General features: G+C 42.0%; 1 protein-coding gene across 4 annotated transcripts in view; it reads right to left on the bottom strand.

Moving 5' to 3' along the window:
* Positions 1 to 125: 125 nt before the first annotated feature.
* The window catches only part of GABA-B-R1 (gamma-aminobutyric acid type B receptor subunit 1), a 52645-nt gene continuing 37705 nt past the window's right edge, over positions 126 to 15065 (bottom strand). The window contains exons 17-18 of one of the 4 annotated variants that reach the window (XR_016291061.1): positions 8974 to 13948; positions 126 to 4398 (exon numbers count right to left, since the gene is read on the bottom strand). Coding sequence is in view for 2 of the 4 variants with exons in the window: in XM_089582863.1 (XP_089438989.1) it covers positions 13691 to 13948 (258 nt within the window). In the remaining 2 variants the exon portion in view is untranslated. Of the gene's footprint in view, positions 13949 to 15065 lie in introns of all 4 variants that reach the window. The other 3 variants (XR_016291062.1, XM_089582864.1, XM_089582863.1) reach the window with 3 other exon arrangements.

Here is a 15065-nt window from a genome sequence, read left to right as displayed (position 1 = left end):
GTGTAGGGTTTTTGGCCTAAAATTTGTGAGTTTGAAGAGTTCAGCTACACATCACTGAAGTGTGTTGTAAATATTGTGCAGACATCTTGCTTGTTCTGTGAGGAGAATAAAGACATTACATAGAATGAAACTGCCATCGTAATGCAATTTATTGGCAGCTAATGTTTGGCAGTACAGAAACCTTACAAAACTTACGCAACATGGGGAAGCTTTATGACAAACACAAGTGATGCACACGTAGACAGTGTCATACAACTCGACAGGAATGCATTAGCCTTTTAACAAAATTTAATTCTCGGTGCAATTTGCTAAAGATGGTAAAAAAAAAAAAAATTCAGAGTGGCACAAAACTAGAGTGCACAACCATTACTGGAGGGCACCATGAACATGGTCCAAAAGAGATAAGTGTGTGTAAGGACAGACGCTGAAACCAGCGACCATAATTATGAGGCCAAAATATGTGATTGCACTGCATCTCCTGCCAGATATAATTCGTCCATAATGTGCCTGTGAAGCGATTTTGTTTAGAAAACAAACCATATCACATGCTAAAATACCTCAAGTAACATAAAACGTGGTGCTTTATGCTCGCAGTATATTGCTTGCATGTGCCCCGATAAAGAGTGCTATAACAACCTCTGCCCTTTTGTACGGGTGACTAGACATTAATCTCAAACAAATAACCTTCATGCTTGATCTCGGCCCCTAGGCACAGATATTTCAATATGAGCTTTGTAGACTGAGTTAAGTCGTAGCTTTAGCACAGTCAACAAAACTTACTGCACTAATCCAGCATTGTTGAGATTTCCTGTTTTGTGCACCTGCATGGGCAAAACATTTCATTGGCATGTGAGGACTGCACATTGTACCAGATTTTCGGCCTCTCTGTTAGTAGACATAGCCTACGGTAAGGTTCCTAGTGGTAGACATGCACAGCAACCACACACACACAAAAGAAAAGCAAACCAATAAATTGCTCAGCTCGAGTGGAATTCTGAAACATTAAATATTTACGCTCTGAACAAAACACAACATGACAAGTAACAACAGCATCTTCATGAATGATGCAAAACTGTGTGTACACAACTGAACAGTAAAGTTAAACCAGAGCAATTGCACATTTGTCCAGGATGAATCCACAGAATATTAAGGGCAATTCTGTTCCTTGCACGAGTATTTTCATTAATGCATATTACCACTAACACAGCACAATGCCACAGCCTTGGATAAGCACAGTTAAACCATGCTCATGCTTTGCTGCACCTAGACAACAATCTTTGTAAAAACCTAATCTACCATGAAAACGAACAACACGTCATGACAGATCTAGAGCCCAAAACTTGCAGAGCAACAGATTAAAAGTGAAGCCATAAGCAGAGGGTACAAGCAGGGTGGGTAAGGCTACGAACCTCCAGAAGGAAAGCCTTGTAAACAACCTGTACAAGTGTATTATTCACAGTTATCTACACAGCGGGTGGACAAGCTCCACACTAGGGACCTGTGCTGCTAGCAAGAAACATGCGACTATCACCAGCATTCTCACAACCTACGCCTAATGTTAAGGCGGCGCACAGCAGTCTGCGCACATCTGATCTAAAGTAAGCACATGGAAAAAAAAAGGCAAAGCAAAGCAAATAAAGGTCATTCTTCACTTAGTGTCCAAGTACCCTGGCAGATCTACTAAATCAAGATGCCACTGGATGTGCCAACACAACAAAGTTTGGGAGGGGTGGTGGGGGGGTTACAGGCATATACAATACTGTGACATAGCCTGAGTGTTCTCTTCTTTTTCTCTCTCTTCTTCCTCCCTGCATCATGCCCTTTACCTCTGCTCTCAGCACATAAAAAAAAAACATGCTTTAAACTTTCCAAGCTCTTTTCTGTTCAGAACACAACTTTCATTGCTTATCTTTGTTTACCAACAGCCCCCTTTTTTCTGGTAAGCTTCTTCATCGCACAGCACAGTGCATACTGCAGAGCACAGTGCATACTGCACACAGTGTTCCAGTAGTTATCATCCATCACAGTTGGGGTTGTATCGCTACCATGTACAAAAGTCACTTTTGCTTTCAGAGGTGCTTCCATTGCAGGCACAAATACAATCAGAATAAGTTTGCTGGCAGAGGGTGAACATGCAGCTTGAAAGGTTACCCGCAAGGCTGCTAACTCATGAGATTGCTGAGTAGAGTTAGTGATTCTTGTACTCTTAATTCACCATGGCTGAAAAGTTTCGACTCTTTCCATGACTAGATCATCAAACACTGCCATAGGACTTAGCACTTTTCTCTACTTGCCACAATAGCTCTTGCCGCAAAGTTGCCAAATTAAATAATGGTGCTTGACGGCATGCTTTAGAATTCTAAAGACAGAACCCCCAATTCGCTGTTTATGGCATATCATGCTGAAATGAAAAGCAGCACAACTACGCACCTAGAAGCCACTGATGACAGAAATGCAGTCTCAAGATCACAAGACCAGGAACATTCAAAACACACAAAACGTTGAACTATTTCTTCACATATCACATAACGAAAAACAAAAATGGAAGAACAGAATATGAAGAGACAATGCTTTGTAATCACAACAACAAAGCGCTGAAGCACACAAAAACATATTTACAATACATACATAACTTGAACACATCCTTGCCAAAGGCGACATTTTGATTTATGCATATAACTGAAACCAAAGTGATACCTCGCACTCAGTTAGAGCTGTACTCACAAAGTGTCAAGCCGCACAGTCTGAAGCAATATGAATGGGACTACTTGCATGTTGGGTGTATAAAATTTTTCTTGTGCATTGGTGGCCTGCTTTCCTGTGAAAGTGATAGTACAGGATAAAGGAACTAAAGGCTGAGAAAACAAACAAAAACCTGCTAATCTGGGGCACTGCTAAGTTAAGCCCTGTGATCGCTTTCAAACTGTATCAGACTGCGCTACACCTGTACTCATCACAGTCTGTCCTCAACAGCTGGTTAGAAACACGATAAGCAATAAGGTGGTGAGTGCTTCAAGGCCTAACAAGGCGCACAATAATGACCTTAACAGAAGTCTTGGAAGAACTAAATGCCAGGCTGACTGAGCGTTTTACGCTACAAAATGAATAGCAACAAAGATAAATGCAGTTTGCTTCAGTGACATGGGATTCGCAAGATGAACAACTTTTGGAGGCAAAACAAAACCTACAATTCAACATCATCAGCTCGACTTTGTCCACTGTGGGAGAATTCTTACCTGCGGCTAATTTGCTGAACACACCTCTCCAAGCATGTTCATACTCTCTGCAACCCTAGTTAAAGATAAAAAAAAAAAAAAATCTCAAAGGCTTGCACGAGCCAAGTGACATTGAAATTAATCATGCCAGATGGTTTAAAAATTAAGAAATTACAAGGGAGCTATCTTTACATCCTTTTCATCTTGACTGTAACCAGAGTTTCATGTGCTTATGAGCACTGGTAGCAAGTGTGTGACAGCAGTTCATCAACAATGTTAGCTCAATTGCCACATAACAGGCACCCAACATGCCAGCTACTTTCATGTACCAAAAAAAAAAAGGTTCAGAACTTAATTGTTATGATCTCACTGAAATCCCTTATAGCAAATGTCATGACTCAATGCCTCAATACCATAAGGACGCAGTCCAGCAGCAACATCTTGATTCACAGTGCACCCTGCACAAAAATTCTTGGTTCCTGTAATATCTGAAGTGAATTCACATGACGGACATGTTTGTGGATTCGTTAGTGATGCCTTGACTACTTAGCAGACCACCTTCCAGCTGAAAGCATTCACATGATGGATGGAAAAACAGAGCACACCAACTGCTTACAACAGGTATGCAGGAAACACCACCAGCTATAGTGCTTGTGCCAGGCTTGTCCAGAAAGCATGACTGAATCACCATTTGCCTTGCGAAATTTTTATGCCCATTCTTATTTGCCTAATGGGAATAGAAAGGAAAGCACCTTGCTAGCTGCCACACCCAAAATTTTTCTTTCTAAATTTGCACCTGTCTGCAGCAAGAATGTGAGTGAAAAAGTGCCTAGCTCATCATGCTTTATTGGTATGTCCCAATCATGCCCACACACCAGTTAGCGTTAATCCCTGATATCACGCCACATGGTGCATGGTTCGGATTCCAAATCAACAATTTGGTCCGTCATGTGAATCTACCTTTAGCAACATGGCAGCACCAAAAAACATCAGAGTCTTGATAACAGAACATTTTTGGATCACACTATTCTTTATACAACACTAGCCCCAATAACACCAATTCAACTATCATCACAGCGTGGTCTAAAATTGTAACAACACTGTCAAGTACTTTTGTTTACATCCGTGGCTCCCGAACATAATGTACTGGCAAGACAGTCCCGACTTGGCCCGTGTCTCCCAGCTGCAAGAAAATGTTGCAAACGGCACTGTAGTGCATGAAATAGACATGCATGCACCTGCTTGCACTTTAAAGATCTAGCATCTTGATTCAATGCAGTTAGTTTGAAGCAAAGCTTAAAGGGACACTAAAGAGAAATCTTAATGAAACAAGAAGCTCCACTAGGCTGATAAATTACACTAAGGGGACCACTACCAGTACGTTTTCTGTGCAGAAAGGCAACTGTGTTGCTGAGAAAACCGCAAATGAGGTGCCCCCTCTTCTCTTCCCCCTTTTTTTTTACTACAGCACGACACAGGCAATGCATCACTTTTATGACGCGCAACATTCAGAACTCTTGGGGACCTGAGAAAATTAAAACAAAACCGCTGTTTACCAATCAGGTAGCCGCTATATTTATTAACAGATGGCACCACCGTACTGTTTAACACCCTCCATGCTGTGAAGTCATCCTTTCAGGGCATGGTGGCCTCAGTGTTCGAAAAGAGCACGAGTGAGCCACAGAGCTCGTGCTTGCTTCCTGAATCTTAAGTTGCTGTGCATAAGTCTGTTGAGCACTCTGAATATGCGGAATGAGAGGAGCGTGATACTTCTCATTCTCATACCCTGACGACAGCCCTCCTCCTATTTTGACAGTGCTTTCCCACCAAAATAGTGTTGAACGTGAAAGCAATGAATTAATCAACGCCAGTGAAGAATTTGCGTGACCACTTTACTGGGCGCAGCTACTGGAATTCTAGGGGAGCACTGCTGCACGTCTTTCACTTTTGAAAATTTTCTCCGTCATCCAAGCTCTAACTGTGGTAAAAATGATATAACGTTTGCAACCTTAAGATACTAATCTCTCAATCTAACTGAACCTAGTACTCCTCTTTAGTGTCCCTTTAAAATGACAGCAAATAGGGGTGTACAAATAATCAAGTTCTGAAATAAATCCAACAACACCTAAAGATATTTTCTTTTCCTTTGAATTTCTGACAATTTGACTTACTGAGTAAGTACACGCACTGGGATGGCATCACAGGTATTTTTGTAGGTAACTAAGCTGTCTTTCCCACCCATTAAGATAGAAACTATAAAGGAGGCCACGCTGACAAGTCTTCTGCGCTCGCTTTGTTTCACGGCCATTCCACTCCCACATTTGCGCACCACTAGTTGCAGATGCTTTGCTTCTGGTTTTGTGTGTCAGCCAGACTAGCTTCAAGCAAATACTGCACATGAAGACACTTGTTTTCTCTGTTTTAGAGCCAAGAAAAGAAAAGGTATAGTGGGGACCTTTTTTGGAAACAACTCTCCCTCAGAGCTGAAGAATTACAGACGTACTTCAATGAGTCACAGACCTCCAGAATCAAGGATCTGTAACTTACAACTCACTTGCTGATTTGTGAACTGTAAGAATGCACACAGCCATACCTCAGATTCCGTTTTTGAGCTCAGCCATCTATCAATGATGCTGGAAGTGCAGCAGTGATTGCACCAACTAGCATTAAACAAGACTTGTTCGACAGAAAATAAGTTGATGCCTTTAGCAGCGTGAGCTTGCTTTTGTTTGTTTCTGTGAACCAGAAACAATTTCTATATTTCTTTCAATACTTCCCTTCTTTTTTGCACTGTTCAGCACTACTCACTAACCTAAGCTGAATTTCACTTTGTATGATCCCTTAATGATAACTGATTACATTCTAGTCCATTTCCGAACCAAGTCCTAAACTGCCAAAACTGATGATTTGCATTAGCGTATGTAGTGTATGATTTGCATTATGCCAATGCATGAGCGTAAATAAAACACATAAATCAAGCTATAATGCAATGAGAAAACAAACAAAAAAAAAAAAGCAAGCTTGAAAAGCCACATGCGATAATTTCATATGAGTGTAACTCCATCAGAGCCAAGTTGTAAAGATAAGATCTGGCAAGGCTCGGCTATCTTCAGGGAATGATTGCAGCACCTAAACTGCATGTAAATATCACAATGGACACCAGCTGGTATGCTCATATCTGAGTAGATGGCCAATGACATCACAGCACCGCAGCTGAGATGATTACAACTTTAGCATAAACACAGCCTCAGTTTGCATTGAGCAACAAAACAGATGTGACACATCAAACGAGACAGAACAAAAGTACAATTTAACAGCCTCTATGAATGCAAGATTGATATTTTTTAAGATAAAAGCACCTAGAAGTTGCTTCCTCAAAAAGTAACTTTCAAGAATGCATAAAAAATTCTGTAGAAACCCTTTTTTTCTTCTTTACACTCATTTCACAAAGCATAAAGGTGAACATATAGTTTCAAGCATAGTGCTCAAAAACACCCAAGTACAGTGTGCGTAAAGTGTACAACACTGGCACTCTAGCACGGAAATATGTGATCTTGGAGGGACAAAGGATTAACACAGGAGATTCGCTAAGAATACAAAGCAGCAGTAAATGCTACACCCACTGTAGCAAAAATATAACCTTCAATAAGTGTGTGAAATATATTAGCAAACAGATAAATCTCATTACTTCACAAACAATAAAAAAGCATGTAGATTGCACCAAACAAGTAATGCTTGGACAAACCAACACACAAACTACTAACTGCAAACGCTAAGCAACAAACAAAAACAACCAAAACAAACTGCAGGGAATCACCAAAATCCTTGAGGCTTTTGCTAGTATACATGCAATTCTACTTTGCTATGATGACTTGCTAAGCAGCTGTGCACATTCAAGGCTTGCTGAATAAGCTAACTTCTTAATATGCCAAAGCACAAACTTGCACATTACAACAAAGGAGGACAATCTGGGCTGTACGAATACTTTACTTACTGCACTTCTCCAGCACAAAACGCATCTGTCAGCTTAACTGGATCCTGCTCTGCACATTCGCATTCCCTGAATTACACACATGCCTTAATGAACAGCAAAGTATGCATACCGCCACCTTAGATAAAGCATAAAATACAAGGTGAAACAAAACTCTGGCTATCTCGTGTTGAGCACCAGCTGGCCAGAGTGGCTCGGTATTCTTTCCTATCAGGACCTCTTGAGCTAATCTGGCTCTTTCTCCATCTGGTCATCTACCGATGTGACCATGAAGGGAGATTCATATATAGTTCCCTGCCTTGACTGGTTGAACCGGTGGAATAATCACAACAGGGCCACAACATTCCCAGAACTGAGCCTATGTACTGGAATGATGGGAAAGGAAGCATTAAATGTAGCATGGAAACGCTGCTGTGATTGAAAAGGAAGAAGCAGTACCTAAGCTGATTGGGAATAGCAACATAAATCTTTTCCTTCAGCCACTGCCCTTGGTACCGACAGACAGAAGCCTCTACTTGAAAACATGTCACCTAACCCACTAATGTTTAACCTCAGTATGTTCTTATTACTGGCTTTTGAGTAAGAGTGGTGCCTTTCATCAATAGCTAAGAAGAGACTAATGTGCAGAGCAGGCAGAGCAGAGAAGACTATTAAACAGCAGACAGCTCCAGAGGAGGGTGCAGCACTGAGGCAACAAAATGGAGTCATGCTTCTAACAATGAGGTCTTCACTATGCCTTACTTAATGGAGCTGGCACTCTTCTGCTTAGTCTTGGCTAGCCAGGCAATTCAAGTACGCATTTTTCAGAAAAAACTGATTTTCCTATTTAGCACCAAGCTCTTTAACCAGGAGTAATCCACCTCTACACTTTCTACAATGGTCATGTTAGATAACCTAAATGCTTCCTTGCACAAATGGAAGTAACGGTATGGGTAAAGTAAGAAGTACTGTGAGACCATTACCAAAATTATATTTACTTTTGCTTTCTGTTTTAAAGGCCCACTGAAACACTTGTTATTATGTTGAACATATGTAAGTTGTACAGTGTCCTATCAGTGATTTCTTTGCAATCGAATTTTGATATTACAGAACAAGAGTACAGGAATTAAAGGAAGAGTGATAAAATAGTGCTGGTTCCATCCCTTAGAATTTCACCAAACTTCTATTTCAAAACAATAAGCATATATTAGGCAAAAATCAGCATGCTTTTAACCCTGTGTTAGATGCATGACAGCCTGAGTTGTGTATGTGCTAGTAAACCCAACATGACTAGCTAACCTTCCTTTTCTCTCTCCTTGCAGCTCTGGGAATGATGCTCTGCCTAACAGGGCCATGTATGGTTGCTGTATACCCATAATAGCCCTGCTCTCGCCACTATCCTGAGGTCTCCATTCATACTGCAATTGCTGTTGTGCATCGTGGACAGCCGCTGTACGTACACCTGGTGTCCGTGCTTGGTGTGCAAGAGAAACCTCCTAGTTACGTGAAGCCGACAAGTGAAAATGCAACTACACAGCACAGCACAACAATGGGTAGACTGCCAACAGCAGCAGCATGAAAAAGGAGCATGAGCCAATTCAAGCAGGCTTGAGAAATCAACAATTGCTTTCCGTTCAAAGTGCACTGTTTTTAAAATTAGGAAGGCTGCTGCTGCTCAATTCAATCATCATATTTTTTATCTAGCATAGTTATTTTAAGCGCATTTTTGTGAGTGTTCAGATGGTGTTATGCAACAAATTTTATGCTGACAGTATCAGGACAACTCACCGATGGCAGATGCAGCATGGCTCCCACACACTGACTGGACTTTGTGCTGCCATTGTTTGGCAATCTGAGCACTGCATGAAACTGATGCGCAATCAAGTGCACTTTCGTTAGACTTTGAATACTGCTGTGCAGATTTCATGCTGACATTATCCGGACAATTCACCAATGACTAATGGCCAATGCGGGCACTCGTGAGCTGATGGCATCTCGGGATGCCTGTCCCTGGTCATGGCTGCACCTCAAAGACCGGAAAGCCCGCTCTAAGAAATGAAGGGCAGCGTATGTTAAACCCCATTTGCTACACTAGACTGTGCAGCCTGGTTGAGCTCTTTGCAGTGACATACTCTACCACCTGAATGCATCAAGCCATGCCCACCAATGCACAAAGTGTTTCAAAGGTGGTGCTTCTGACATTCTTCATGCCACTATTCCACTTGCACATAGAAGTGGTGCCATTGTACTCTGGCTATCAATTGGAAGAGTGCCCTCTGGCACACTGCTATAAGTAGCCCTTGGCACTGCTAGGATGTGTGGCGATACAGTTTGGTCTATACCCCCCAAAGCTTCTGCATTTTTATGGGCCTTAGACTGGTCGCTGTTCATGTGCAACAAATACTTTTTACTGCACCTGTGCGGGCCAGTGCAGGTGTGGGTGTGCATGCATCTTTGTGCCAGTTTTTGGAACTGCCAATGCCGTTTCTGGGTGGCATGCATTCGGAGCAAGTGGTGCACAAAGTGCAAACCTGGCTAGCCATGTCGTTGCAGAGATACCAGCAGTGAAAGAGGCATAACTGTGCAGTGATGGGATTGGGTGGTCATGAACAAAGCAAGAGCATAAAGCAAAGCGGCAGTGGCAAAGAGGCAGAAACAAAATCTGCGTGTGCCAAAGGCTGAATGGGAGAGGCAAGCATGACAAAGAGGGCAGTTACTTTTGAATCAGTTCAATCAGCCCTTAAATGACCTTAACTAGCTAGCCTTTGTCACTTATACTTTCACTGAATCACAAGCTCTGATGTTCCTCTATGTTTCGGTTTTCTGCCTGATGGGTTCCCACTTGCCAAAGTTCATGACATGTACTTTACAATGGTGCTCTTGTGCGATAGATCCTGGCTGTTCATGTTTGTGTTCAAAATGCAAATAAGAACGGAAAAACTTGTGTTGGCTGTGAGTAGTGGTTCTGGCGTGCCACATTCATGATAAAACCTTGCGCCACATGTACACACAGAGCTGATAAAATCTGCGTGGCCTCCTCTACCAGGCGCTCAATTTGATTCCTCCTCAGTGATTTGAACTTCTAAAGCAAGTATGAAATACTGAAATATGTTTTTTACATTTGAAATTTTCCTAGACTTTAGAGAAGCTTTTGACTGTATAAAACATAGCATTATGCAGTATCAGGGGCCCAGACCATAATCTCGCTCATAGTTATCTCGAATCCCGCTCTCAGTTTATACACCTTTATATGGTTTTCAGTCTATTAAAAGTCTTCTCAGATATAATGTCCCATACAGACCAATTCTAGGTCAGTTACCACTTTTAAGTATGTTATGTTTACGATAAATTCCCAAGGTCGGTGAGATTACTATAATATATGTGGATCAATCAAATGACTTCTTTTCTTGTTGCAACCTACAAGAATACAGGCTGCCGCTAATTCCTAGTTACAGGTATTATCAGTGGGTCTCTTTGAATCAGCTAGAATTTATCACAAGTTTGTTTTTTACAGGCAATGAATAGAATAAATTATAACATCGACCTCTTTTACGGTGGCTTGCCACTAGAACTTGTAGAGAATTATTCACTTCTCAGCGTTGCATTTTGAATCTAGCTTAAGCAGGTCACGTCATGTAGAGAACATATGTGTAAAAATGATTGAATCTATTGGTTTATTATGTACAGCTGGAATTTTTTTTACCTACATGGCTTAAAAAACAACTTTACTTTTTAAAGGTTCAGTCTCACCATAGTTTTCGTGCGTTAGTATAGAGAACCGGTAACTGCACTGGTGCAGAAAAGTTTGCTACATTGCAAAGGAAGGCAATTTGAGCACTTCAATCTCAGTAGAAGTGCCACGAAATTCATGCATAAACATCTCTAGCAATGATTACAGGCTTAAACTGGCTAGATATGTATTTCAGACAGTTAAAACAGAACATAATGCATTTATGGCTCATTATAGCAGCAGGATTATTGGTCATCACTTACATAGAACTTCCATTATTGCTGACATTCGATGGACTACCAACAGCAAACAAGAAATTGAACGTCACATCAAGCTACCATGTATCAAGTATCTACGCACAGTTGAAACAGCAGAGTGCCTTCACAGCTCCCAACTTTAAATATAAAATGCGGGCCTTCTTTTTCTTACAGAACAGTAACCCTGTACATGATTAGCTCGACATCTGTGCAGTGCTTGAAAGAAAAATTTATCAATCTTGTACTTCTAGTGCAAATAAGTTCTTTGCAGACTTTTGTATAAGCAGAAACTCATTTGTCTTTTCAGTGTGCCTTGTTTTCTCATTGTGTTCTGAATACGCTCTTATCTCGCTGAGTTTATTCTAAATGTTGTTGCTTTACATGTTCATGTTTTCTGCCCTGTGGGGTTAAGACCCAGTCAGGAAGCAGATTCCCTCCTTTAGCCCTGCCTTGAAGGCAGTACCTATGCATTGCCTCACAAACAAAGCAAAAAACTTCGGGGCCTTCTTAACCACATTTTAAAGATGAAGATGCAATAGCCTTTAGGTTGCCTGCTATGGTGTCTACAATGACTCTCTAAAGTTCTTGTGATCTGCCAGGCAAAACTCTAGTTGGAACCAGTTCCATTCCATTGCCCTTATATGGTATGCATAAGCCATCACCTAGAACGTTTCAATACCTTCCACTGGATTATAATATGAGATTAGACTAATCTGACCAACTATTCCACCTTAATCCACCCAATAATCCCCACTAATCCACCTTAATTCATTTTCTGCAGTGAGCCTAATTCCAAAATTTCAGAGGTCCTTTGTAATGTTTGGAGGTAGGCCAACATCCAAAATTTGGGGGTCCACCTGCAAAGGTGGGCAGGCTGTGATGATGTCACAGTCACGTGACCTCTCTCAACCAATCAGGATGACCCATCAGGGCAGGTTGTGATGACATTGCAAGGTCATGTGACCTCTCTCGACCAATCAGGGAATTTCGTTACAGAGAAACCAGAAAATGCATGACGACAACCTAAATGCTATCACGTTAAAAAAAAAAAAACCCTCTCTTCAATCACGTCACATGCTTCAATCCCACCAACCCAGGTGTACTTTGTACAACCAGCGTGACTTTTTGCCACAGAAGGACTGAACACTGTTGTGCGCGCCTACTGCATGCATGTGGCACAATGTGGCAAACAATCGCTTCAGTGCAAAATGCAGGTTTCTGGCCGAATACAGCAAATACTTGAGAAACTGGACACCAGAGATTTTACTTGAGAATCAAAGTATTAAAAAACTTGCCATTCAATTTGTATTCGAGTATTTGCACACCCCTCTATATAATTTTAATGCTTTTTTACAAGGTAATAATCAGCATTCATCAACAAGCATCACTGCATGCATGGGAAGGCAGGATAAGAAAAAGGAGGACTACTTTCAGATTACACTATGCCCAAAAAGGAGCCAACAGTCATTCAGTGGAAATGAGGTGATAATGAAGTGGAAAATGCTTTCAGAACTTTCTTGGAGAATTTTCTAGAGAGCAGGAGATTTAAGGGGACTAAGACACCACACAAATAGTGGGGGCACAACTTACAACCTTTCCCCAACAACTGTGCTATACCGGTGGCCATCCTCCATTCTACTGCAAACTCAGCTGTGGAACATGCCGTCAGAGAGAAAAGCCAGGAGTAACCAAGTGGTCAGTAAATACTCTTACGCTCCCCAGGACAGAAAGACTGCTGAACGCAAGACTCATTACAAGAGAAAAATGTTAAGATATGGAAGAATAAGGAGATTACAATGAGAATGAACTAAGAAGAATTGTGGCCACTGAATCAAAGTAGTAAAGTAGTGAGGAACTTCACTGTTCAAAGTGTAATGCTAAATCAAGGCTTTTTTCTCAATGGGAAACAAATTCAAAGCAAAAACAGAACATCGCCAGTGGAGATTTGTCCCATACTGATGACACGTATATTCAGAATTCAAGCAATAAGAATAGTAGAAAAAAAAAATCAAAATAAGTGTGTACTACGTATTCAACCTACACTGTCGGACGTCCACAACTATAACTGATAAGCCTTTGTTCCTTCCAACAAATGAACTCAGTACTTCACCTTCTAGTAGCTGTCTGCTATTCCACACCGGTTATCTTCCTTATTGCAGGGCAGACATCCTCACGTTGCAATATGCAAGATGCATTTTTGATATCTCTCACATATGAGGATGAAGAACGATTGAGCCAAGTGGAAACAAGCCATAATGGGCACCAGTCCTGGCCACAAGGAAGGGGGGAAAAACTACTCTCAATCCCTCCCGCCTCCTCTATCTGAACTGTGCTGCAGCCCCAGGGGAGTCATTCCAAGGCTTAAGAACTGCAGAGGCAAGCCACTGCTTCCTCTCCCGTGTTTGCTGGAGCAAAGCAGCCCCTTCCCTTATGAAAATTTGTACATTAGCCACTCACGGCGTCGCTCCCCATGGCAACTTGCGGTGGCCACCAGCTCAGCCTGACAGTACGTTAGTGATTAGAGATACGATTCTGAGAACTCGAAATCTGAGCGGGACAGGCGGGAGCCACGGCCGACCAGGGAGGTGCCTGTGACAAAGCCCGAATCCGAGACAGGATCAATGGCCACGGGCTCCTTGGGGGCCAACAGGCCGTCTGCATAGGTAGGTGGCAGCGCAATGCGCACCCGCTCCCCACTGGCAGGCAGTGCAGTCTGGTGGGCCAGCCGCTGCCGCTCCTGCAACTTCTGGTTCAGCACCTGGATCTGCTCCTCTTTCTGCAAGAAGGCAAACAACAGAGCCATCCTGTGCACGGGGCAGAGACGAGCGTTGCACGACAACTTGCAAAGTGCCCCCCCACCCCAATGTCATAAAGACACTGAAACTAAATGATCATACGTGGGCAATCTGTGTGGAATTAATTTAATTACGGAAGGGCTGCCAGCTTTAGCGCAACAACTCAAGAATTATACAAAAAATACAATGCAATGCTGTTAAATTTTTCTTGCAAATTATACAGGAAAGAAACGACTTTTTACCGGGGTAGCTGCTATGTCTGGGGTTATGCAGGAAATCAGATATAGTTGGCTACTCATTACAGCGACTCAGGGTATCTTGATGCAGAAATGGATTCTCGGGCTTTCACACCAGATTTTCACCACTTTTGCAAATGTAGTTCCAAAAAGACGGGGAAGAACTAGTAAATGGCGAAAAAGATAGCTCAGACACAGAATACATGAAATTCTGTAAGCGAGGAGATAGGGAATGCATTTCTGCAAAAGCTCCACCCAGTGCTTGCCTTTTCCCATGGGCTACCTCTCCCAGTCTTCGAAAGCATCGTTGCCCGTGTGAGGACAGACTGCTTCGAGTGCATGGCATGTGCATTCGTTCGCGGCATGACCTGGAGCCGTGTCGCACTATTTGGTATTGTGATGTGAACTGTGAACATAGGCAGTGGAGAAGTTCGTGGTTTTAAAGCCAGTTTTTTGCAGAAAAGTGAATTTTTTGAAGTTCACAAATTTTTCGGGCTGTTCGACTGTTCAGACCACTGTCCGGGTACAGTCAAGTCCGAAAAATTGGTTGGCGACTGTATATGCACCGAACAAAAAAGTCGAAAATTAAAAAAAAAAAATATTGATGTGCCTATTCTACTTTGACCATGCCAATGGTATTGTGCAAATGAATGAATGGATTCAAATGCAACCAACTGCAAGATGAAGTTCTACATAAATCCAATGCTTCTAAGTTGATGGAGACAATTGAGAGACAGGCTGTATAGTGTCAAAGTATAAATTGTGGCTACCATGATGCATTGACAAATTATGCATGTGTACGGAACTTAAAGGGACCATGCAAAGAATTAAAAGCCGCTTGTAAATGTTAGAAGTGATGCTC

The sequence above is a fragment of the Amblyomma mixtum genome, chromosome 3 (genome assembly GCF_055824585.1).
Source record: "Amblyomma mixtum isolate Tamu chromosome 3, ASM5582458v1, whole genome shotgun sequence".
Taxonomy (NCBI): domain Eukaryota; kingdom Metazoa; phylum Arthropoda; class Arachnida; order Ixodida; family Ixodidae; genus Amblyomma; species Amblyomma mixtum.
The sequence above is the reverse complement of the archived record's forward strand: the minus strand, read 5'-3'. Positions and strand labels throughout refer to the sequence as shown.